This window comes from Dryobates pubescens, chromosome 1 (assembly GCF_014839835.1).
Source record: "Dryobates pubescens isolate bDryPub1 chromosome 1, bDryPub1.pri, whole genome shotgun sequence".
Taxonomy (NCBI): Eukaryota; Metazoa; Chordata; class Aves; order Piciformes; family Picidae; genus Dryobates; species Dryobates pubescens.
In genome coordinates this window covers 4,356,357-4,374,503 of record NC_071612.1, presented here as the reverse complement: position 1 = coordinate 4,374,503, position 18,147 = coordinate 4,356,357, and the positions used below count along the sequence as shown (strand labels likewise).

General features: G+C 41.5%; 1 protein-coding gene across 1 annotated transcript; it reads right to left on the bottom strand.

Moving 5' to 3' along the window:
• Positions 1–1,142: 1,142 nt before the first annotated feature.
• Positions 1,143–15,180, bottom strand: CCDC174 (coiled-coil domain containing 174). The gene is made up of 11 exons (XM_009905932.2): positions 15,091–15,180; positions 13,976–14,080; positions 12,954–13,054; positions 11,917–11,975; positions 10,691–10,871; positions 8,061–8,156; positions 6,526–6,662; positions 5,183–5,277; positions 4,797–4,944; positions 3,717–3,851; positions 1,143–2,241 (listed from the first exon to the last, which is right to left on the bottom strand). The coding sequence occupies exons 1-11, from the start codon at positions 15,130–15,132 to the stop codon at positions 1,289–1,291; spliced, it is 2,052 nt and encodes a 683-aa protein (XP_009904234.2). The 5' UTR covers positions 15,133–15,180; the 3' UTR covers positions 1,143–1,288.
• Positions 15,181–18,147: the final 2,967 nt, after the last annotated feature.

The window sequence follows — 18,147 nt, the reverse complement described above, 5'->3', positions numbered from 1 at the left end:
GTCTCTTAACTATTTGGTAGGGATACATGGCAGGAGTGTTTTGTACCTTTAAAACAGTAGTACTGGTAGGGTACTGTTCTTCCTGTGAAGCATTATTCCTGCTTGGCACATTTCTGTGCAAAAGCCAGTGAGAGGGAAGAGAGAGAAGTGTTTTTCCTAGTTGAGGTTAAAACAGCTTGGGAACAGCAAGTATCTTTTGCATGCTGCCTCATTTGCTCATTCATCACATTGCCTTTCATCAGACTTTGAAAGCAGCACATTGTCTCTGGCCAGTTCACTCTTTGGTTCAAATGTTCATTATTTTGACAGTATCACTGTTATTTAACTTTGAACATGCTTTTTTAGGTCTTCTCTTTGTATAAGAGACTTTTAAAATACAAATGGGGGTATCTAAGTCATCTTCAGAAATAAAAACATTTTATAGAGTAAGTAAGTAATACTCTCATCGACTAAGTTTCTGAAATAAAAGCTGGTTTGGTAGAAGTTGTTCTGCTTTTGTATCTGGTGACTGTTACATCAGAGTTTTTGGACAAAGTGTTAAAAAAAAGCCTTAAATGTAGCAGAAGCATGCACTTGGAGAATTATGAGAGCATTGTCTAAGCCAGTAGAAGAGTAATTCCAGGTGTCAAGACATCAGCGAAGCGTAACCATCATTATTTATCAACTTCAGCAATGTTTCCCCACTCTAATTTGCTTCACAGATTTGTAAGTAATAGACCTCAGGTACGCAGCAGCCATTATGACCCTGTGAAGTACTCTCCACCACTGTGCACCAGACACCATTCTGCACTTCCTAAAGGCAGGAGATTGAGCAGGTAACAGATTCCCTAAAACTGTTCTGTACTCAGCAGCAGAGGGCCTGCCCTTCCAACACCGTCTCTACAGATAGCACTGAACTTACTGTACCTCCAAACCAGAAGCTAGCTAGGGAGTGAATAAAGGAGGAGTGTTTCTTTTGAAAGTAAGCCATTAATACACTCCAAAGTTCAAGTGTAAGTGGCAGAATTACAAGTATGTACTAAACTAGTAAGTACTGCCAAAAAAAAAGAATGTAATTTTAATGGGGGGGGGGGGGGGAGGGGATTCAAAAAACCACACCAAACCAAAACCAGAGAACCGACAAGGCAAAAGTACATCTGTGATGTACAACATCTTAGGTCTCCAGATTTATTTAGATCTACTTCAGAAACTTGTTATTTTCCAGATGTGGGAAAATAATATTCTGGCTGAGAAGGTAATTATATTTCAGTTACTTAAATCACAATTCTTGCTTGTCTTTTTGCTCAGTTCAAGTCACTTGTCTGTAATATGACAGCATATCATCTAAACTTTGGTACAGTGGTTCCTGATTTTGAGTGTCACTGCTGGTGGTCTGCGCTGAAGGTGCCACATCTTGGGCGCTGCAGCCACAGGCCTGTGTGCCAGGTGGTGCATCTTGGGCGCTGCAGCCACAGGCCTGTGTGCCAGGTGGCGCATCTTGGGCGCTGCAGCCACAGGCCTGTGTGCCAGGTGGCGCATCTTGGGCGCTACAGCCACAGGCCTGTGTGCCAGGTGGCGCATCTTGGGCGCTACAGCCACAGGCCTGTGTGCCAGGTGGCGCATCTTGGGCGCTACAGCCACAGGCCTGTGTGCCAGGTGGCGCATCTTGGGCGCTGTAGCTGTATGCTGGCATTGGAAACGCTGCATCATGAGCGCCGTAGCCATAAGCATGCATTGGTGGCAGCATGCCTTGAGCACCATAGCCATAAGCCTGTCCTGGAAATGGCATCTCATGAGTGCTGTAGCTGTAGGGTGGCACTGATGCCAGCACATTTTGAGCACCGTAGCCATAAGGCTGCATCGGTGGCGGTGCACCACGAGCACCATAGCCATAAGCCTGTGCAGATGGCAGTGTATCCTCATCATCACTGCTGTCATCCTCTGATGATGATGGTCCATCTTGAGTGGCATTGCCACAGGCTGCTGTTGGTGCTGGCTTGTGAACACTGCTGTTGTGGGCCTGCACTGATGGTGGCACACCTTCCATGCTCCCACCGCTGGCCTGTGCCGATGGCATCTGTTGGTTTTGTGCTGTCTCCATTTCTGCTTTTTCAGAGGAGGTTTCAGGACTGCTCAAGTTCCGACTTCTATAATTATCATCTTTATTTTGTCCCATGAAGTAATCAGAAGGTGGTGCAAATTCTGGGTCTCGTTCATCTCTCAGTTCTTCCTGTTTCTTTGACCACTGCCCAAACATCAGTTCTGGTAGAAACAGGAAAAATGGTACATTGAATATAGATCGTAGGGTCTGAACATCAGTCAGAAAGGAAGGAAAGCAAATCAGCAAACAGAGAAAGTTCAGCTGCCTAAAGCCATTTGGAGTTACTTTTCTATTGAGTGCTAGATTGCTGGCCAGTCCACTTTATTCAGAGAGCAGGAACAAAACCATTGAGCATTAAAGATAACCACCATCCTCTATAGCTCATCCTAGTCACTTTAAGACCTTTTAGCAATGTCATCATTGGTTATGAGAAATGAGTAATTAGTTAAGGGTGAATCAAAATACAAACCAATTAAAGCATTAAGACCATAGTTATTAGAAGATGGCTATGATAAGGTTATCTCTAGTGGGCACAGGCAAAACACAGTAACTTCCTTTCAACAGAAGTGGTGGATATGCTAGTTACTGTGACACCTGCTGATTTCTGATTGAAAATAGTTCTGAAGTACTGCAATGGAATGACAGCTTGAGATCACCATACTTAAAAAGATATCCCCAAAACCTACTCCAAAAATGTCTCCTAAATCTACTCTCTAAACCCAGTAAAACTCTTCAGTATTCATCTTCTACCAGGACTTCTGTAAGAAATACGTAGAACATTTGGATACAGAAGGGCTACACATTTGTCTGATGTAACAAGATAGTCCAAATCAGAGCAGGATTTCTTCCTTTTGCTTGGGTACAATTATGAAACAGTAAGGAGGAAAGCATTTAAGAGAGTCCTCACTTCCTGTTTTGTTTATCCCTTCTTATACTAATTTAGATGCTTGTGTTAAGTTTATGTGAAGCACAGTTATTTTACTTTGCGTTTTAGAATAAGCTGTCCTCTGCTTTCTGACTGTAGTATTTGTTGTGTACTTGAACACCTGCTTGGGTCAGTCACGTACCAGGATTTCTCAAAGGCAGGGAAAACAGTGTCATAGCAAAATAAAGATTTAACAGACTGGACCTGTAAGTTTTTAAAGGAACAACAAAGTTTCCTCTCACAATGATGTTCATTAACTGAACACAAAGACAACCATCACTTGATGTTGTGACAAGGACAGTGCTTCCAAGATGGGACTTTGGCACTGAAGTGGTCTCTGCCTGTGTCACTTTTTAGTATCGGGCTGTACTCATTTCAGTTTAATATATCCTACCACCACATGGGACAAACTACTGAAATACAAGAAAAGATCACACTGAAAGGTAGTAAATCCTGTGAATTATGAAACTTGACATTCTTTGTGCCAGCCTCTCTGGATCATCCAGAAGTGGAGCAACTCACACAGGAAAAAACAAAGAGGGACATTACAGCAGCTACTGGCACTAAGGCACGCTTTGTCAGTCATTGCACTGGACACCAGACAGTCATCAGTACAAAGGGAGAAAGTATTTCATTGCTTCTCAGCCTAACCAGAGAAATAAAGGGAGCACACTGCTTCCAGACAATGCTTCTTTATCTGCATTTCCTTACCTTTGCCTTTATCCCACTCTCTGACATAAGGCACACCAGGTTTGGTATCTCTTCTCTCCTGGATGACAACCTCTACCTTCCTACTTGCTGCAGTAACTTTGGGAGGTTCTGGTTCTTCAGTAGCACCTTTCAGCTCTGTTGCAAAAAGAGATAGTAGCTTTTGTTCAGTAACAGATTAAAATCTATATGAACTTCATAGGAGTAATAGGAAACAAGAGTTATTTGCATTTATAGAGCTCACACTCGTTACCCAATTCCATTGTAATAATGAAATGCATTGAGTGGGGAGGTGAATTTTTTCTTAATTACAACATATTAATTTAGAAAAGATAATGAGCAAGCCAGATAATCAGGAAGCATATCTGCCAAGAGCCACTTCATTAGCTTTCTAGTTGTATCAAAAAGATTGCTGAAAATCAATTGCCTAATAATCCAAAAAGGAGTGTGCCGAGTGTTATATTGAAGATAGAAAACTGGGTAAAAATAAGAACATTAGCATGTTATCTCCATTTCATTTACTAGAGAAAACAATTTGCATTCTTATTGTTCTGAACAACAGTAACAGTTAGCAGTGTTCTTCATTTCCAGAACACTTCACAGTTAATCACTTGCATAGAATTCTGACACTGTGAAATATTAGCCACATTTCACAGCAGGAGATAGACAGTTCAAGGGATTAGAACTCAAATTCATCATCCTAAATCCTGAATTCAGATCAATTTACAAATTGCACTCTGTATATCCTATGACATAAAAATTAACTCATTATTACTTTTTATTCTATTTCCTCTTAAAAGAATAAAGACAGTAAAATTTCAGCAGCTTTAACCTCAACCTGCATGATTCCTGCTTTCAGCTATGGATCAAAGCAAACCTACAATCTACATATCACATTTCCACTTGCATTATTAAGCTATTGATGACATTTTATATTTACAGTTATATGAACTCCATCTGAACAGTTATACTAGTTGTACATACAGAATACCAATACATTCAGTGTCCCAGCCTAAATCAGTTGTATTTGTCCATCAATCAAGAGGAAAGAGCAAGTATTTAACTTAAAAAGGCAGATCATACCTGCATTCTCCAGTTTTTGTGCCTCTTCCTCTAATCCAGCTTCCCTTAACTTCTTAACCTTCCGTGCTCGAAGTTTAGACAGCCTTGCGTCTAAAGCAGCCTTCCTTTTCTCTTTCAGCTGTTCACGTTTAGTCCTTTGATCAAGTGTCTTCACAGCAAAGAAAAACATGAATTAATCTGCCTTTGTTATTACAACAATCTGCAATCTATAAACAACTAAGAGCAATCTTGTATCAAGTTCTGAGTTTGAACAGGGAAAAAGAGATAAATTTTTTTTTGGGTCACTTGCAGGCATCACCTAGAACAAGAATTCTTCAACAAATCAAAACCAATGACCACTGAAACTAGGATGCCCTCATACCTCAGTTTGCTCTTTGAACTCGTACCTGCTCTCTTAGCATATCCAGTGTTGCCCGTTGTTTATTCCTAAGTTCTTTGTCGCGAGAAAAGGCAAAGTAACCCACACCAAGCTGCCTCGCCTCTGCAAAGAAGAAAAATCAATACACTTAAAGTACACTCAGTTTATAATTGACAACACCTACAAGCACCATGCCCCCTGCTTTCAGACACAGAATTACTCCCAATGACATACACAGCATTAGTAAAAACTAGTGGCTAAAATGAGCTGCTTTTAGCTGATGGATGAAGTGAAGCTTCCTGATGGAGGACACAGGAAGAGAGAATGAAATCTGAAAAACGTATCTGAGAAAAAACAAATCTCAAGTTACATAGTGGTAATCTGCATGGTTGTTATACATGTGGCTTAACACATACATACATTTTGCCATACAGGCACAAGAAGCAACTTCTGCTGGAGGGTAGAGAGGCTCTGCAGAGGGACCTCGACAGGCTGGGTAGATGGGCAGAGTCCAACGGCATGAGATTTAACACATCCAAGTGCCGGGTTCTGCACATTGGCCACAACAACCCCATGCAGAGCTACAGGCTGGGGTCAGAGTGGCTGGAGAGCAGTCAGGTGGAAAGGGACCTGGGGGTACTGGTTGATGGTAGGCTGAACATGAGCCTGCAGTGTGCCCAGGCAGCCAGGAGGGCCAATGGCATCCTGGCCTGCATCAGGAACAGTGTGGCCAGCAGGAGCAGGGAGGTCATTCTGCCCCTGTACACTGCACTGGTTAGGCCGCACTTTGAGTACTGTGTCCAGTTCTGGGCCCCTCAGTTTAGGAAGGAGGTTGACTTGCTGGAGCGTGTCCAGAAAAGGGCAACAAGGTTGGTGAGGGGCTTGGAGCACAAGCCCTATGAGGAGAGATTGAGGGAGCTGGGGTTGCTTAGTCTAGAGAGGAGGAGACTCAGGGGTGACCTTATTGCTCTCTACAACTACCTGAAGGGGGGTTGTAGTGAGGCGGAGGTTGGTCTCTTCTCCCAGGCAACCAGTACCAGAACAAGAGGACACAGTCTCAGGCTGCGTCAGGTGAGGTTTAGGCTGGAGGTTAGGAGGAAGTTTTACACAGAGAGAGTGATTGCCCATTGGAATGGGCTGCCTGAGGAGGTGGTGGGGTCGCCGTCGCTGGGGGTGTTCAGGGCGAGGCTTGACAGGATGCTTGGTTCCATGGTTTAGTTGATTGGGTGGTGTTGGATGATAGGTTGGACACGATGATCTCGAAGGTCTCTTCCAACCTGGTTAATTCTATTCTATTCTATTCTATTCCCTTCCCCTGAAACTAATCTCTTTGCTGATAGAAAGATAAATGATACAAAGTATGGACTATACCATTTTCTCGAATGTCCTCATAATGTATGGGTCCCATAGGTTTCCTGAGGGCTTCTTCTTCTTCTTTTTCCCACTGCTGTCGCTGAAGCTCTCTTACCATATCTTCAGATATGAGAGTATTCCCATCAGGAACTTGGCTAATTAGGAAGGGGGACAGAAATAAGTTAGAGATTACAGAGCAGAATTTACCAGTTTTACAGGATCAGTGGAAGTATGATTTGGCCTGATCCACTACTGCCGTTTTTACAAACCACAGATCATCCTAGGCACCACTGTGATGCAGCATTGATGATTATGGTGCATGGTAGAGGCAGGAACACCGAACTACCTCTGAAACAAGGTAGGACATGTCATTGAAAGACTTAAAATCATATCCTTTCTTAGAAGCTTTATGAACTCATTATCAAATCACAGAATGGGAGATGACCAAAAAAAAAATTGTCACTTTTATTTACATCTGTTCAGATTCTAGCAATAATACATTGCAACATTTCAGATTTCACAAAGATACCTGAAATATCAAAAAGCTAGCCATCTGTTTACCCTAGAAGACCACAGCAAATATTAATACCCAATATGGGCAATATTTTTGTTCTATCAAGAGAAGCAGCAGGATATTTTTTGTTATTGCCTAGCTAAAGCTGTTTTTGCTGACAAACTGTCAGAGTGCCATTTCAAAGCAATCCTGTTCTCCATCTTCTGTTTAAAATACAGAGAACACACTACTGAGTTGTTAGCATGGAATAATTTTCATTTCAGTACTAGTAAGGGGTTAGTTGAGATGCCTTTAGATTATTTTCTTAAAACAGCTCTCAGTGCTGCCATGATGATTTCAACAGAAGAGCTGCTAAACTGCTGTTTAACAGAAGAGCAAACCCAAACAGAGATCAAAACAATTCACTTTCAATGTTGTGATGAATCTGGAATTGCTAAAGACTATCATTAGTTTTCAGGTTAAACAGAACCAGGAATCACTTATCTGGAAGGTATCATAAAACACAATTTCCATACAGGGACCAGAGTTATAAAGGGTGCATCTAATATCTGAGAGATTCCTACATTGGTTTATTACAACATTTCTCTGCAAACTGTGCTCTCTAAGTGGTATCTTAGATTTAATTGGTGTTTACATGAAAAAGTATCCCTCAGTAGTTTAGTTAAAATTTCATTTGCACTTTTATTTGATATCCACAGTCTCCATTCTGCTGCAGCTTAAAAGCAGTACACCAGCCATGTATGTCAAACGGTCAGCTGCCAAAGTGAAGTAAGACAGAAGCTCTAGAATCCCATCTGAATTTAGAATGGAAGGTTTTGATAAAATCATAGTCATGCACAATTGCTCTATAGTTACTCTGCCCATTTTTTAATGCACGGTGTTGTAAACAGAAGTTTGTCTAAAGTAAATACAGACAAAACAGCAGCATCAACAATTATGGACTGAGAATGGAGTAACAAAGCGCAGCCTTTCTTCCTTCTCATTAAAAGTGTCTGTTAAATACTGCAAGGAACATGCACTTCCATTAAAGAAACCACACCTTTTCCCTTGAAGTTCCCGATCCATTTTAAGAAGACTTGGCAAATCCTTCTTCATACAGCGTCTAGACCGGCCCAAGAAATCAACATAATCAACCCTGCAATGAAAGCAAAGGAAATCTGATGCAAAACTTATGTGCAGATTTACAGAACTCGACCAGAGAAGCAGTTAGACTTTCCAAAGAGTATCCATGTGTGACAGTTTCTTCTGGGTTTGGAGCACAAGCCCTATGAGGAGAGGCTGAGGGAGCTGGGGTTGCTTAGGTTGGAGAAAAGGAGGCTCAGGGGAGACCTTATTGCTGTCTACAGCTACCTAAAGGGAGGCTGTAGCCAGGTGGGGGTTGGTCTCTTCTCCCAGGCAACTAGCACCAGAACAAGAGGACACAGTCTCAAGCTGCACTAGGGGAGGTTCAGGCTGGATGTTAGGAAGAAGTTCCTCATAGAAAGAGTGACTGGCCACTGGAATGGGCTGCCCAGGGAGGTGGTGGAGTCACCATCACTGGAGGTGTTTAGGAAGAGGCTTGATGGGGTGCTTGGTGCCATGGTTTAGTTGATTAGATAGTGTTGGGTGATAGGTTTGACTTGATGATCTCAAAGGTCTCTTCCAACCTATTCAATTCAATTAAATTCTATTAACAGACTCAGAGATTAAGAGGACACATTCTGGACTGGGCATATAACAGTTTTACCTCAGACGTTCACTCAGTTGCCCACTGAGCAGCAATGTTTGCCTCAGCAATATGATGATGTAGGAAAAAAAGTTCAACAGTTAGTGCCACGTAGTTTTCAGATCAGAGTAAAACTGAGCTTCATACTTGCTTCCCATGGTGAAAATAATGGTGTGGCATTGACATCTTGGGGCTATGAAATTGCTACGCTATTTCAATTATCAGTCTAAAGCTCATTTAGAATCGGCTGACAGCATTCATTCATCTGGCCTAACAACAGCTCACTAAAATGTAAGCAAAATGTTCCTTTGCAGCACATATTATACTTCAACTCTTTAAAGCACTGAACACTCAATTGACAGTGGTCAAAAAAGCAGTTTAGTGCTACAGTTATTTGTTACAGTTATTGTTCTGTAATGCTAGAAAATTCTTTAGCACCAAGCTGCCTCAATTATCCTGTTCTAAAGAATTAATATTACATCTGAAAATGTGGGACTGGTCATTTAAATCTCAAAAGCCAAACTTTTAATGTTAACTGTGCTTTCAGTCTTTTACATAATTTCTAGGATATCTACAACTTAATATATAGAGTCAATAAGGTTGGAAAAGACCTCAGAGATCATCAAGTCCAACCTATTACCTAACACTTCATGACTAACTAAACCATGGCTTCAAGTGCCATGTCCCATCCTTTTTTGATGGGACAGCACATTCCAATGGCCAATTACTCTTTCTGTGAGGAACTTCCTCCTCACCTCCAGCCTAAACTGCCCCTGGTGCAGCTTGAGACTCTGTCCTCTTGTTCTGGTGCCCTTTGGTTTTTATTAGAATGTAGGAGAAAAAGTCTGCATTCTCTGCAATAATAACTATGACTGCAGGATAATTAGTATTGATTATGCTAGCACCCAAATATCATCATGTGGGCATAGCCTCACTGGGACAGATGAAACAATAATAAGTGAGATATAGGCACTGATAGAAAAGCACCACATGAGTGGTGTCAATTTAAATTTATCATACTTTATGGATATGAAAGCACAAAGCAGTTTGAGCCCATTGCTGGATCACTGAGAGACTCATCTTGAATTTCAGTAAGAAGCTGGTAATAGGTGTACTTGCCTTTTCAACCCATCAGTCTTCTACTCATAGATTTGTTTTCCAAACTCATTCTGAAGCATTTCATTGAAGATATTATATTGGCCTAATACAAACTGGAGAACAGGGCCACTCCTTTTCATACTGGTTACTGCTCTTTTAAAACTGATTATCAAAAGTAAAACCTCTGTTCCATAAGCACCCTAAACAAATGGGCAAGGAAAATGTTTAGTCCAACTGGTTTCACGATTATTCCTAACACCTTGGAAGAAAAACTAGTAGTTACTTGGAATGTCATGGAAAGTGGTCTCAGACTATTTGCCATGCTGAGGTTAAACTGTGGAAGAGATGCTGGAAAATTGTGTTCTTTTTCCAGGAAGAATTTTTCTCCTTTAAGAGAAGGTCACACAATGAAACACCACTGCTCATCGTGCAAGTAATTTGCCACTAGAGAAGGGAAGGTGGACACAATAAACCTTGCCAGGTTTTGTTAGAGTACATTTCAATTCAAAGCATCCAAGTATAAAATGGTATCAATACTGTGATCAGAACTCCCATAAACTATGCAAAAAAGTAAGGGACAATATTACAACGTCTCACTTAAAAGTACATTCCCCTGACTGGTATCTTTCAAAATCCTGGATGTAGATTGTACTGCAGTGTTAGCTACATGGAAAGGAAAGGAATGTGAAGGACATGAAATGAAAGAACATCACCACCTCTTCTCAATGTGTGGTATTACTGAAAAAAAACCCCCACACACAACAACTTGTGCTGCTCCACATACTTCAGACAATAAAATTATTTTCTCATGCAATTGTCAAGAACCAGACTAGTCAGGACAGTTTAGCCTGACCACTAATACCAACCATTCTTCATCTGGGTCCTCAGGTGGTGGTATTTCCATTTCAGGTTGAGTTTCCTCATCATCTGTCTCTTTCTCTAAAGTCTTTTTAGCAGCTTCGCTCTGATGCAGCTCCTGTACTTCATGCTGTTTGTCTATGATCTTCTGAGTGAAATCCACTAGGTACAAATCCTCAGTTTCTTCATCTAAGGCAGAAAATCAATTCTTAGAGAAAAGCCATGAAAAGAACAGAACTGAGCACAAAATCAATACAAAATAGCTACAATCAGCTTTTCAGCTGCCAGCAATGCCCTTGACCACACTACTGGGACATACTTAAATCTCATTCAGTGCCAAACAAATTCAGAGCTATAATTTTGGCTCCACACTGATAACCTCTATTCCTGAACAGAAGTTTTAGGGTATTTTAAAGAGCATTTAATCATTTATATACAATACAGAAAGGTTGCAGGCTTTGCACTAAAATATTCTCTGCTCATTAACTGTTTCAGAAGCACAGGCTTTATGTCACAGCTCAAATACTTGTTTGATGCTTAACATTTGGTGTGTTGCCAGCAGATAAGCAACCACTACAGTAGTTTTCTAAAAAGTAGAAGTGCTGGGGTCATGTGGACAAAGACTGACATTAGCAAAGAAAACAGAATAATCACAAGGAGCTTTGGATCCTGTGTTAATAATTACTTCTTGCAAGGGACTGAATGAGTAAGAGAAGAAAGGGGCAGATTATAATACTTTAACCCTATTAGCTGCCTAACTGGCATTCACCTATGGACCAGCCAGATTCTCCTCCAGCTCCTCTTCTCTTCATGAAGGTCCAAGATGCAGGACATAACAACAGCAATGCAACCCAGAGGGTAGATAATGGAGAATAAATTTATTTTGTTTTTCTAAGATTCTGGTTTGAAAACCAGAATATATTCCACCCACTTAATGAATGGGTGAAATGAGCCAATAGTGCTCCGCTAGGACAGGCTGTCCTTCAAAAAGTAATTTTATTTTCTCTAGCACCTATAGTTTTCTCCTTTTCTAAGCATAACCACCTGTGTCAATCATTTTGTGAAACTGCAAAAAAAGCTTTCCCATGAAGACAGGCAGTAAATTCAGGGTAGCTGCTGTAAACCACCAAGTAGTCAGAAATATCTGCCAGCTTTTAGGGTGAACTTTACAGTTTTCATATACATATCTAATGTATGTGCATCAAATACTCATTTAGACGATTTTTTTTTTCACCTGGAAAGTCGCCTTTTGTCATTTTCTCATACAGCTTTGCTTTCTCCTCTAGCTTCTTCCTGAAAGAAAAGAAAAAATAATCCCATTGCAATCCCACCAATTCCAAACAGTTCAAAATGACCTGTATAGCCTTAGCTACATGGAACAGGAAAGTACCAGGAGTGCTTGAAATGCTGACTAGAAGCTGACATATGCCTGGGTTTTGTTTTGAACCTTAACTGACATTTCTGAAGATACACAAGATACTCAGTTTGAATTTATACTGGATATAATTTTAGTAGAGTTACAGAATTATCTTAAATGTAATTTGTTAGGTAGTGTGACAGTTTCAGGCTATGCCTTTAAAAGCCAGCTGCAGATTTTCAAGCAGAAGAGGGAAGAAGTATAAACAAGAATATGATGCACCAAGTATTCCACCGCTATCTAACTACTACAGTCTGTCAGATAAATACTGAAAGCTTTGCAGGTATGAGATACTGAAGTCCTGTTCTACAGGAGGAAAAAAAAGAGGAAAAAAAGAAAAGAAAAACATAATGTAATCTTAGAAACTGAAGAGAAAACCTTATAGCTAGTTTCTGGAATGGCAGAAGACAATTTTGAAGAGCAAGGAACTGCTTACAGAAAAAAGAGCAAACGGCTTATAAACTGCATTTGCAGCACGTATCTTATTGCACAGGTAGGTGAGGTAAATCCTGCAAGAAGAGTGAGCTGTTTGCTGTCAAGTCCAAGGAACAGTCTGCTGCTGTAGAATTTGGATCTATTGCTGCCCTTAATTCTGAAGATGGCTTTCAAAAATTAATAACCTGACGTATTTAGACATCTACGATAATGTGAAGGCAGGTACCTGAGAGCCTGAGACTGCGGGGATGCAATCTGTATGTTACTAGTAAAGAAAGCACAGAATTGATGCTGGCCTTACTGGTTGGTCTAATGAGACCTGCTTCTCCAAAAGGTGCATTATTTGCTTTATGTGCTTTTCTAAACAATGAAAAACAACTTCTGCAAAGCATTCCTTTCTTACAAAGCCTAAGAGTTACCTGGATTTATCCAACATATTTTCCTCTTCTGCCTTCTGCTCAACATCTTTCTCAGCTCGATTTGCAACTCCTGTGTTTTGCTTGTTCCAGACACTTGGTTTCTGTGGAGTATAATTTCAGAACAACAAATAAAGAAATAAAATATTTTGTAATCATTATGATTTCAGTATTTTAACTCCATAATGCAAACTTTGGGAATCAGTTATGAGAGAGTGTAAATAACATCTAAAGACATGTCTGACTTGAGACTACAGCTATAGTGGTGTAGGATGCAGCAGGTATGTCCTCAAATTACACAGATTTCAGCAAGACATAGTTAAGAACAGGATGAGAATCCAAAAAAACCCCAAAACAACCCAACCCCCCAAAAAACTAGAATTGCACTCAAAAATCTATTCTGGCAAAGATGTTAAGAATAAAATTAATAATAACAATCTTGCTGATTAGGAAAGTACTAATAAAACCATGGATTTTTGCCTATTACCTTCATTTCAGATATAAAATAAATACAATAATTTTGCCGGTTTAGAGCATAACACTATAAATGCTTCATGTCCTCCAAATATGGCAGCAATATTGTATGGTACTACTAGAAAGCTACTGAAGGAATAAAACCCCAAGTGCAGTAAAACATGAGGTAATTGTTCATTATTACACACTGCAACACAGAGGAACAGATAGCACAGCATTTATCAAGAAGCATGTTTCATCCTCCCATCCTTCAGAGGAACACACAAAGACTTGGAGAAAAAAAGAACTGTCTTTTACTACAGTTACAAAAACTGTGGCTCTCTGGGGAGCAAAGCTTAATTAAGGGATTTTGATGGCCATAAGCATGAGATAAGTTTTCTGCTGTGCACGAGAACCTCACCTGGAAATAAATTTAAAGAACATCTTCATCATGGTGATTTTACATTTCAAAAGTAACAGAGCTCAGAGTATTTATTTATTTAGATCTGTGTGTTAACTTCTTACTTTAAGAACAAAGATTGACAAAAACAACAATGGAGAAATGTTTCTACCTTATTGGAAGGTTTGGGCTTTGCAAAGATACCAGAATCTTTCAATAGCTTTTCTTTCTTGAATTCTTCTTGCTTCCGGAAGAGTTCTGCTTTGAGATCTACCAACTACATCAACAACAAAATAAACAGGTAAATGACTGAGAGATATCACATGAATATACATCAGCTGCTGTAACAAAGTGACACCTGCATTTCTGGTGAAACAATCTGGCAGTTACAGTTAGACGAGCATTTGACTGCATTCTTAAGTGGAACTTCAACACACTGATCTGATTGCAATCACTCTTACGTTTACAGCAAACAATATATGAAAAAGAAAGAATGCAGATTACAGTTAGAGATCTAAAAAAACCCCAAAGATACCCTTGATCCTTTGATACATAATGGGAATGAGACACATAATTCCAAAGAGATTTTTTTCTATCCTCCTAATGACAAATAGAAAAGGATTAATGAAACAACACTGCTGAATCGAAAACTTCTAACCACTAGCTAATTAATAAAATCCTGTCTCAGAAAAGAGCTGATAAAGTTACTTTCAGAATATCTATATGCTTTCTCACGTGTTTACTGTTTAGATTTTCTTTCTGCCTTGTTTGTTGTTGTTTTTTTAACTATGCAAATAGGATTGCCACCTATGACCAACGGCCATTTCATTAATGAACATCACCAGCAGCAAAATTATCCTGAAATTAGATTAAAATCCTGGTCTGAAAAAGGATATTGTGGCACTTTCCCCCAAAGTCCTACAGCCCACAAATTTCACTTGTGTACATTATTATATAGGAAAGTGGAAGACTTTGCCATTATTATTGTTATCCCAAACACTAAAGCATTTGCTTTTCGGGTCGCCGTAACAATGACGCGCAGTGCTGTAAATTAATCCTTTCCCCGCACTCCCCGCCTCTAAGGATAGAAGGTTAATTTGCCGACACAACCCCAGGCCCGAGCTGCACGGCCTGGCTGTCCGGGCCTCCCCGCCGGAGCCCGCAGCTACGGTAACAGGGCATGCACGGCAGCTCTCGATCCATTATAAGCCCCTCGACGGGCCCTCCTGGGGGGCTGGATGAGTTTCTTTTGCTTCTTCCCGGTCGCAGCCAGGTTCGCCGACTCACCGAGGAGGCGGCCACATCCAGCGGCTTCTTCCTCCGGTCCATACCGGCCTCCGCTCCTCCAGCAACAGCATTCGTCGTTCACTTCCTTCCTGCTTTGCGGCCCATCGTAAAGCAAGGCGCTTTTGCGACAGGCTGGTGAGCGGCTTCCTCCCGCCGCCATGTTGGGAAGGTCAGCGGAGGGCAGAGGTGTGGCGGGAAGCTGCGCTCCGCAGCGTGGCGCGGCGGTGCCGTACCCCACGTTGTCCTGGCCTCGGTCACCCCGAAGCTGATTGTGTGCTGCAATCGCAGGCACTTCCAGGTTCAGAACCTCTTGCTGTTCCCGCAGGGCAGCTTACGAGCAAGCCCAGCTCAGCCTGGTGTGGCTCAGTGGTGGCTGGCAGTCTCCCGGGCAGTGCCACAGCTGTGTGTGAAAATAAGGGGACCTGGCGGGTGGAGACTGAATACTTCCTGTTGGAAATGACCATGTGTGGCCTGGGGGCTGCAGCTGCCAGTGAGAGTGGTGTGGGTGTTCTGGGGTTGCTGGGCTCATGGAGAGCCACTGTAGACAGAAACAAAATAGGGCTTGGCAGGAATGCAGGCTAGCCCAGGGCTGGGTTTTGAGCTAAACAAAGAAGGTTGAAATTTAGTCTCAGCAGAAAAAAAAATTTAAAAAAAAATTTAAAAATCTCTGTTCTGGCTTTATTGATAGATGAGTGCTAGGGAGGTAAGACCTGAAGTGCTGCCGGGAGCTGATGACAGCTGTGTCCTTCAACAATACTGGCTTTAGCCCTGTGACCGTTGCCCTCTGGGCTGCCTTGCTGAAGCCATGAACTTGGGATGAAGTCTTGTGGCTGTCCTGCTGTCCTTGGAGCTCTGCCTGCATGGATCCATGCAGAGGGAGGTGGGAGACAGTGAGCCACAGCTTTGCATAACTGCTAAGTGTGGTCCATAATAGCCAAATACAAACCCACATATGTGCTCTGGATCCAGCTCTGAAACATCAGAGATTGGCATGGGTGGCAGTTAGGGAGTGAAGTTCCCTGTTTTACTTGGGTAACTCATTGCATCCTTTATCATCCTCATGAAGAAAAAGGACGGATAGGTTTTAAGTCAAAGTGATTCTGAAGATCATAATTATCTGGAGTTATAAGAGGAAGCTGCCTTTCACTTGTCTTTATTAAAGTGGAAAAATATAAGGTGCTCCAATGTTGTTGCTTGGAAATGTGACAGCGATGGAAGTGTCAGACACCGTTATTTTGATTCTTGAAGTGTATTGCTTTGGGAAGCTGGGTCAGGCCCCCATTTAGAATAGTTCATGGACACACAATTGCAAAGCTGACAGAGATACTCCGTTGCAAGTAAGGTACACCTATGTTCCAGGGAGTATAAAGTGTGCAATTTGTGGCCTAGTGAAGCTGTTTTGCTTTTGTGTTTTTAAAAGGAGAATGGAAAATGGTGGGAGACACCACATACAAAAATGTGCAGGTCATATTAGAGCCATAAGCTTTACTATTTTAATCTGTGCTGGAAGAAGAGAAATGAGCATTACTGAAAAATAGGACAAAGGAATGAAAACATCTGTGCTGTTCTAATTAAATCTCACTTCAACAAATCATTCATGGATGTCTGTTCAAACCTCACCTAGTGACAACACTGAAAAAGCAGCCCAAGTACAGCCCAGAGTTGATTCTCACTTAGTAATTTCTATCTTTTTTTGGGGGGAGGCAGTGCCTGTGTGAGGGCATGTTTCCCTGCTACAGGGCATTAATTGTTCTCCATAGTGCTCATGTTGTACATTACAGAGATAGGACTCACTGGCTCACCCATTAGAGTTCCAAGTGCTGAGGTGTTGAGCACTTCCAGCTGCTCAGGAGTATTTTTATCTTGAGAGTCTCTGTTTCTGAAGAGCTGATAGTCAGACTTGGTCCTGTGTAGCTTCTTGTAACTGCAGGTGCACAAACACATCACGAAATCTTGGTCCCTTGAACACCTGACCTGTGGAATACAATATTTACTGGCTGCACTGAATATTTGAGGCTCTAGGTTAGGATTCCTACATGAGCAATTTCAGAACTGTAACACTGAATAGCTGTATAGGTACATCAGCATTTTCTTTCCATTTTCTGACTGAAATGTAAAATTATACAAATGATAAGTCTATTCAGGCTACTGCTCTGAAAGCCCCTTTCTTACCTGGCTGTCATCTCTCCCTTTCACATGCCTGAAACCAGACCTTTGCTTGCAGGATGCCATGTTCCTTGGCACTGCCTGAGCCCCTGTAAAGCTGCTTGCAGCTTCTTGCTGTATTCTATCCTTGCTACATTTTGCTGCTGTGACCTGCCCCTATCTCTTAGCGAACTGCTTGTCACAGCATCCTGATTTCAATTCCTAGCAGCACTTTTCTTTATTACAAGAGAACAAACCCTCTCTTTTCCACATTTACAAGCCCATATCTTTGATTTGCTCTCTCCTCCCAGCACTTTCTGGTTTTGTATTTACCTGTCCAAACTATGCTGGAGCAATACTCTCATTGTTTTGAGTGTTGCATAAACATGCTCAGTATCATCGCAGCAGCCCTCTATCAGGTGCTACTTGGATAGTTTTAGAGGATAAGTGAAGAGGGAAAGAGGCCCTAGAGATGTCAGCATCGCTCCTGAAATGTTATTTTATGCTTGAGGGTGAGACACATGACCAGGGCTGCAAGGAAAAGCTGTGCTACTGAGTGGTTACATGATGGGATGCAGAAAAAGGAATTAATCTTAGAAATGGCAAGCTAGCTCATGTTGTTGCTGTGAGCAAGGATCACAGAGCTGGCACTTCTGCACTTGCAAGAAACAGTAGATTATTCTGTGGGTAGCAAAGGTCTGGCTAGACATGCCTGAGTTGGAATGAGTCAGTCAGTGTCACTGGTGCTGTGTATAACTGGACTCATGCTGTGAGATAATCTTTATCTCACATCCTGTCTCAGATTGCATCAGCAGGACCAGCAGGCACTGACTAAAGCACACACAGACAGAGGGGACCACCACACTTGCTGGAGCTGTGGGGTTGCACTGGATGCTCTGGAGCTCCCCTTTA

Bases quoted from the DNA above. Each gene is read 5' to 3' on its own strand.
- CCDC174 (XM_009905932.2), bottom strand. From the start codon at position 15,132: ATGGACCGGAGGAAGAAGCCGCTGGATGTGGCCGCCTCCTCG. The intron at 14,081-15,090 runs GTGAGTCGGCGA...TTGTTGATGTAG, and splicing joins TGGATGTGGCCGCCTCCTCG to TTGGTAGATCTCAAAGCAGA. The intron at 5,278-6,525 runs GTATAGTCCATA...TCTTCTTTGCAG, and splicing joins TGAGGACATTCGAGAAAATG to AGGCGAGGCAGCTTGGTGTG.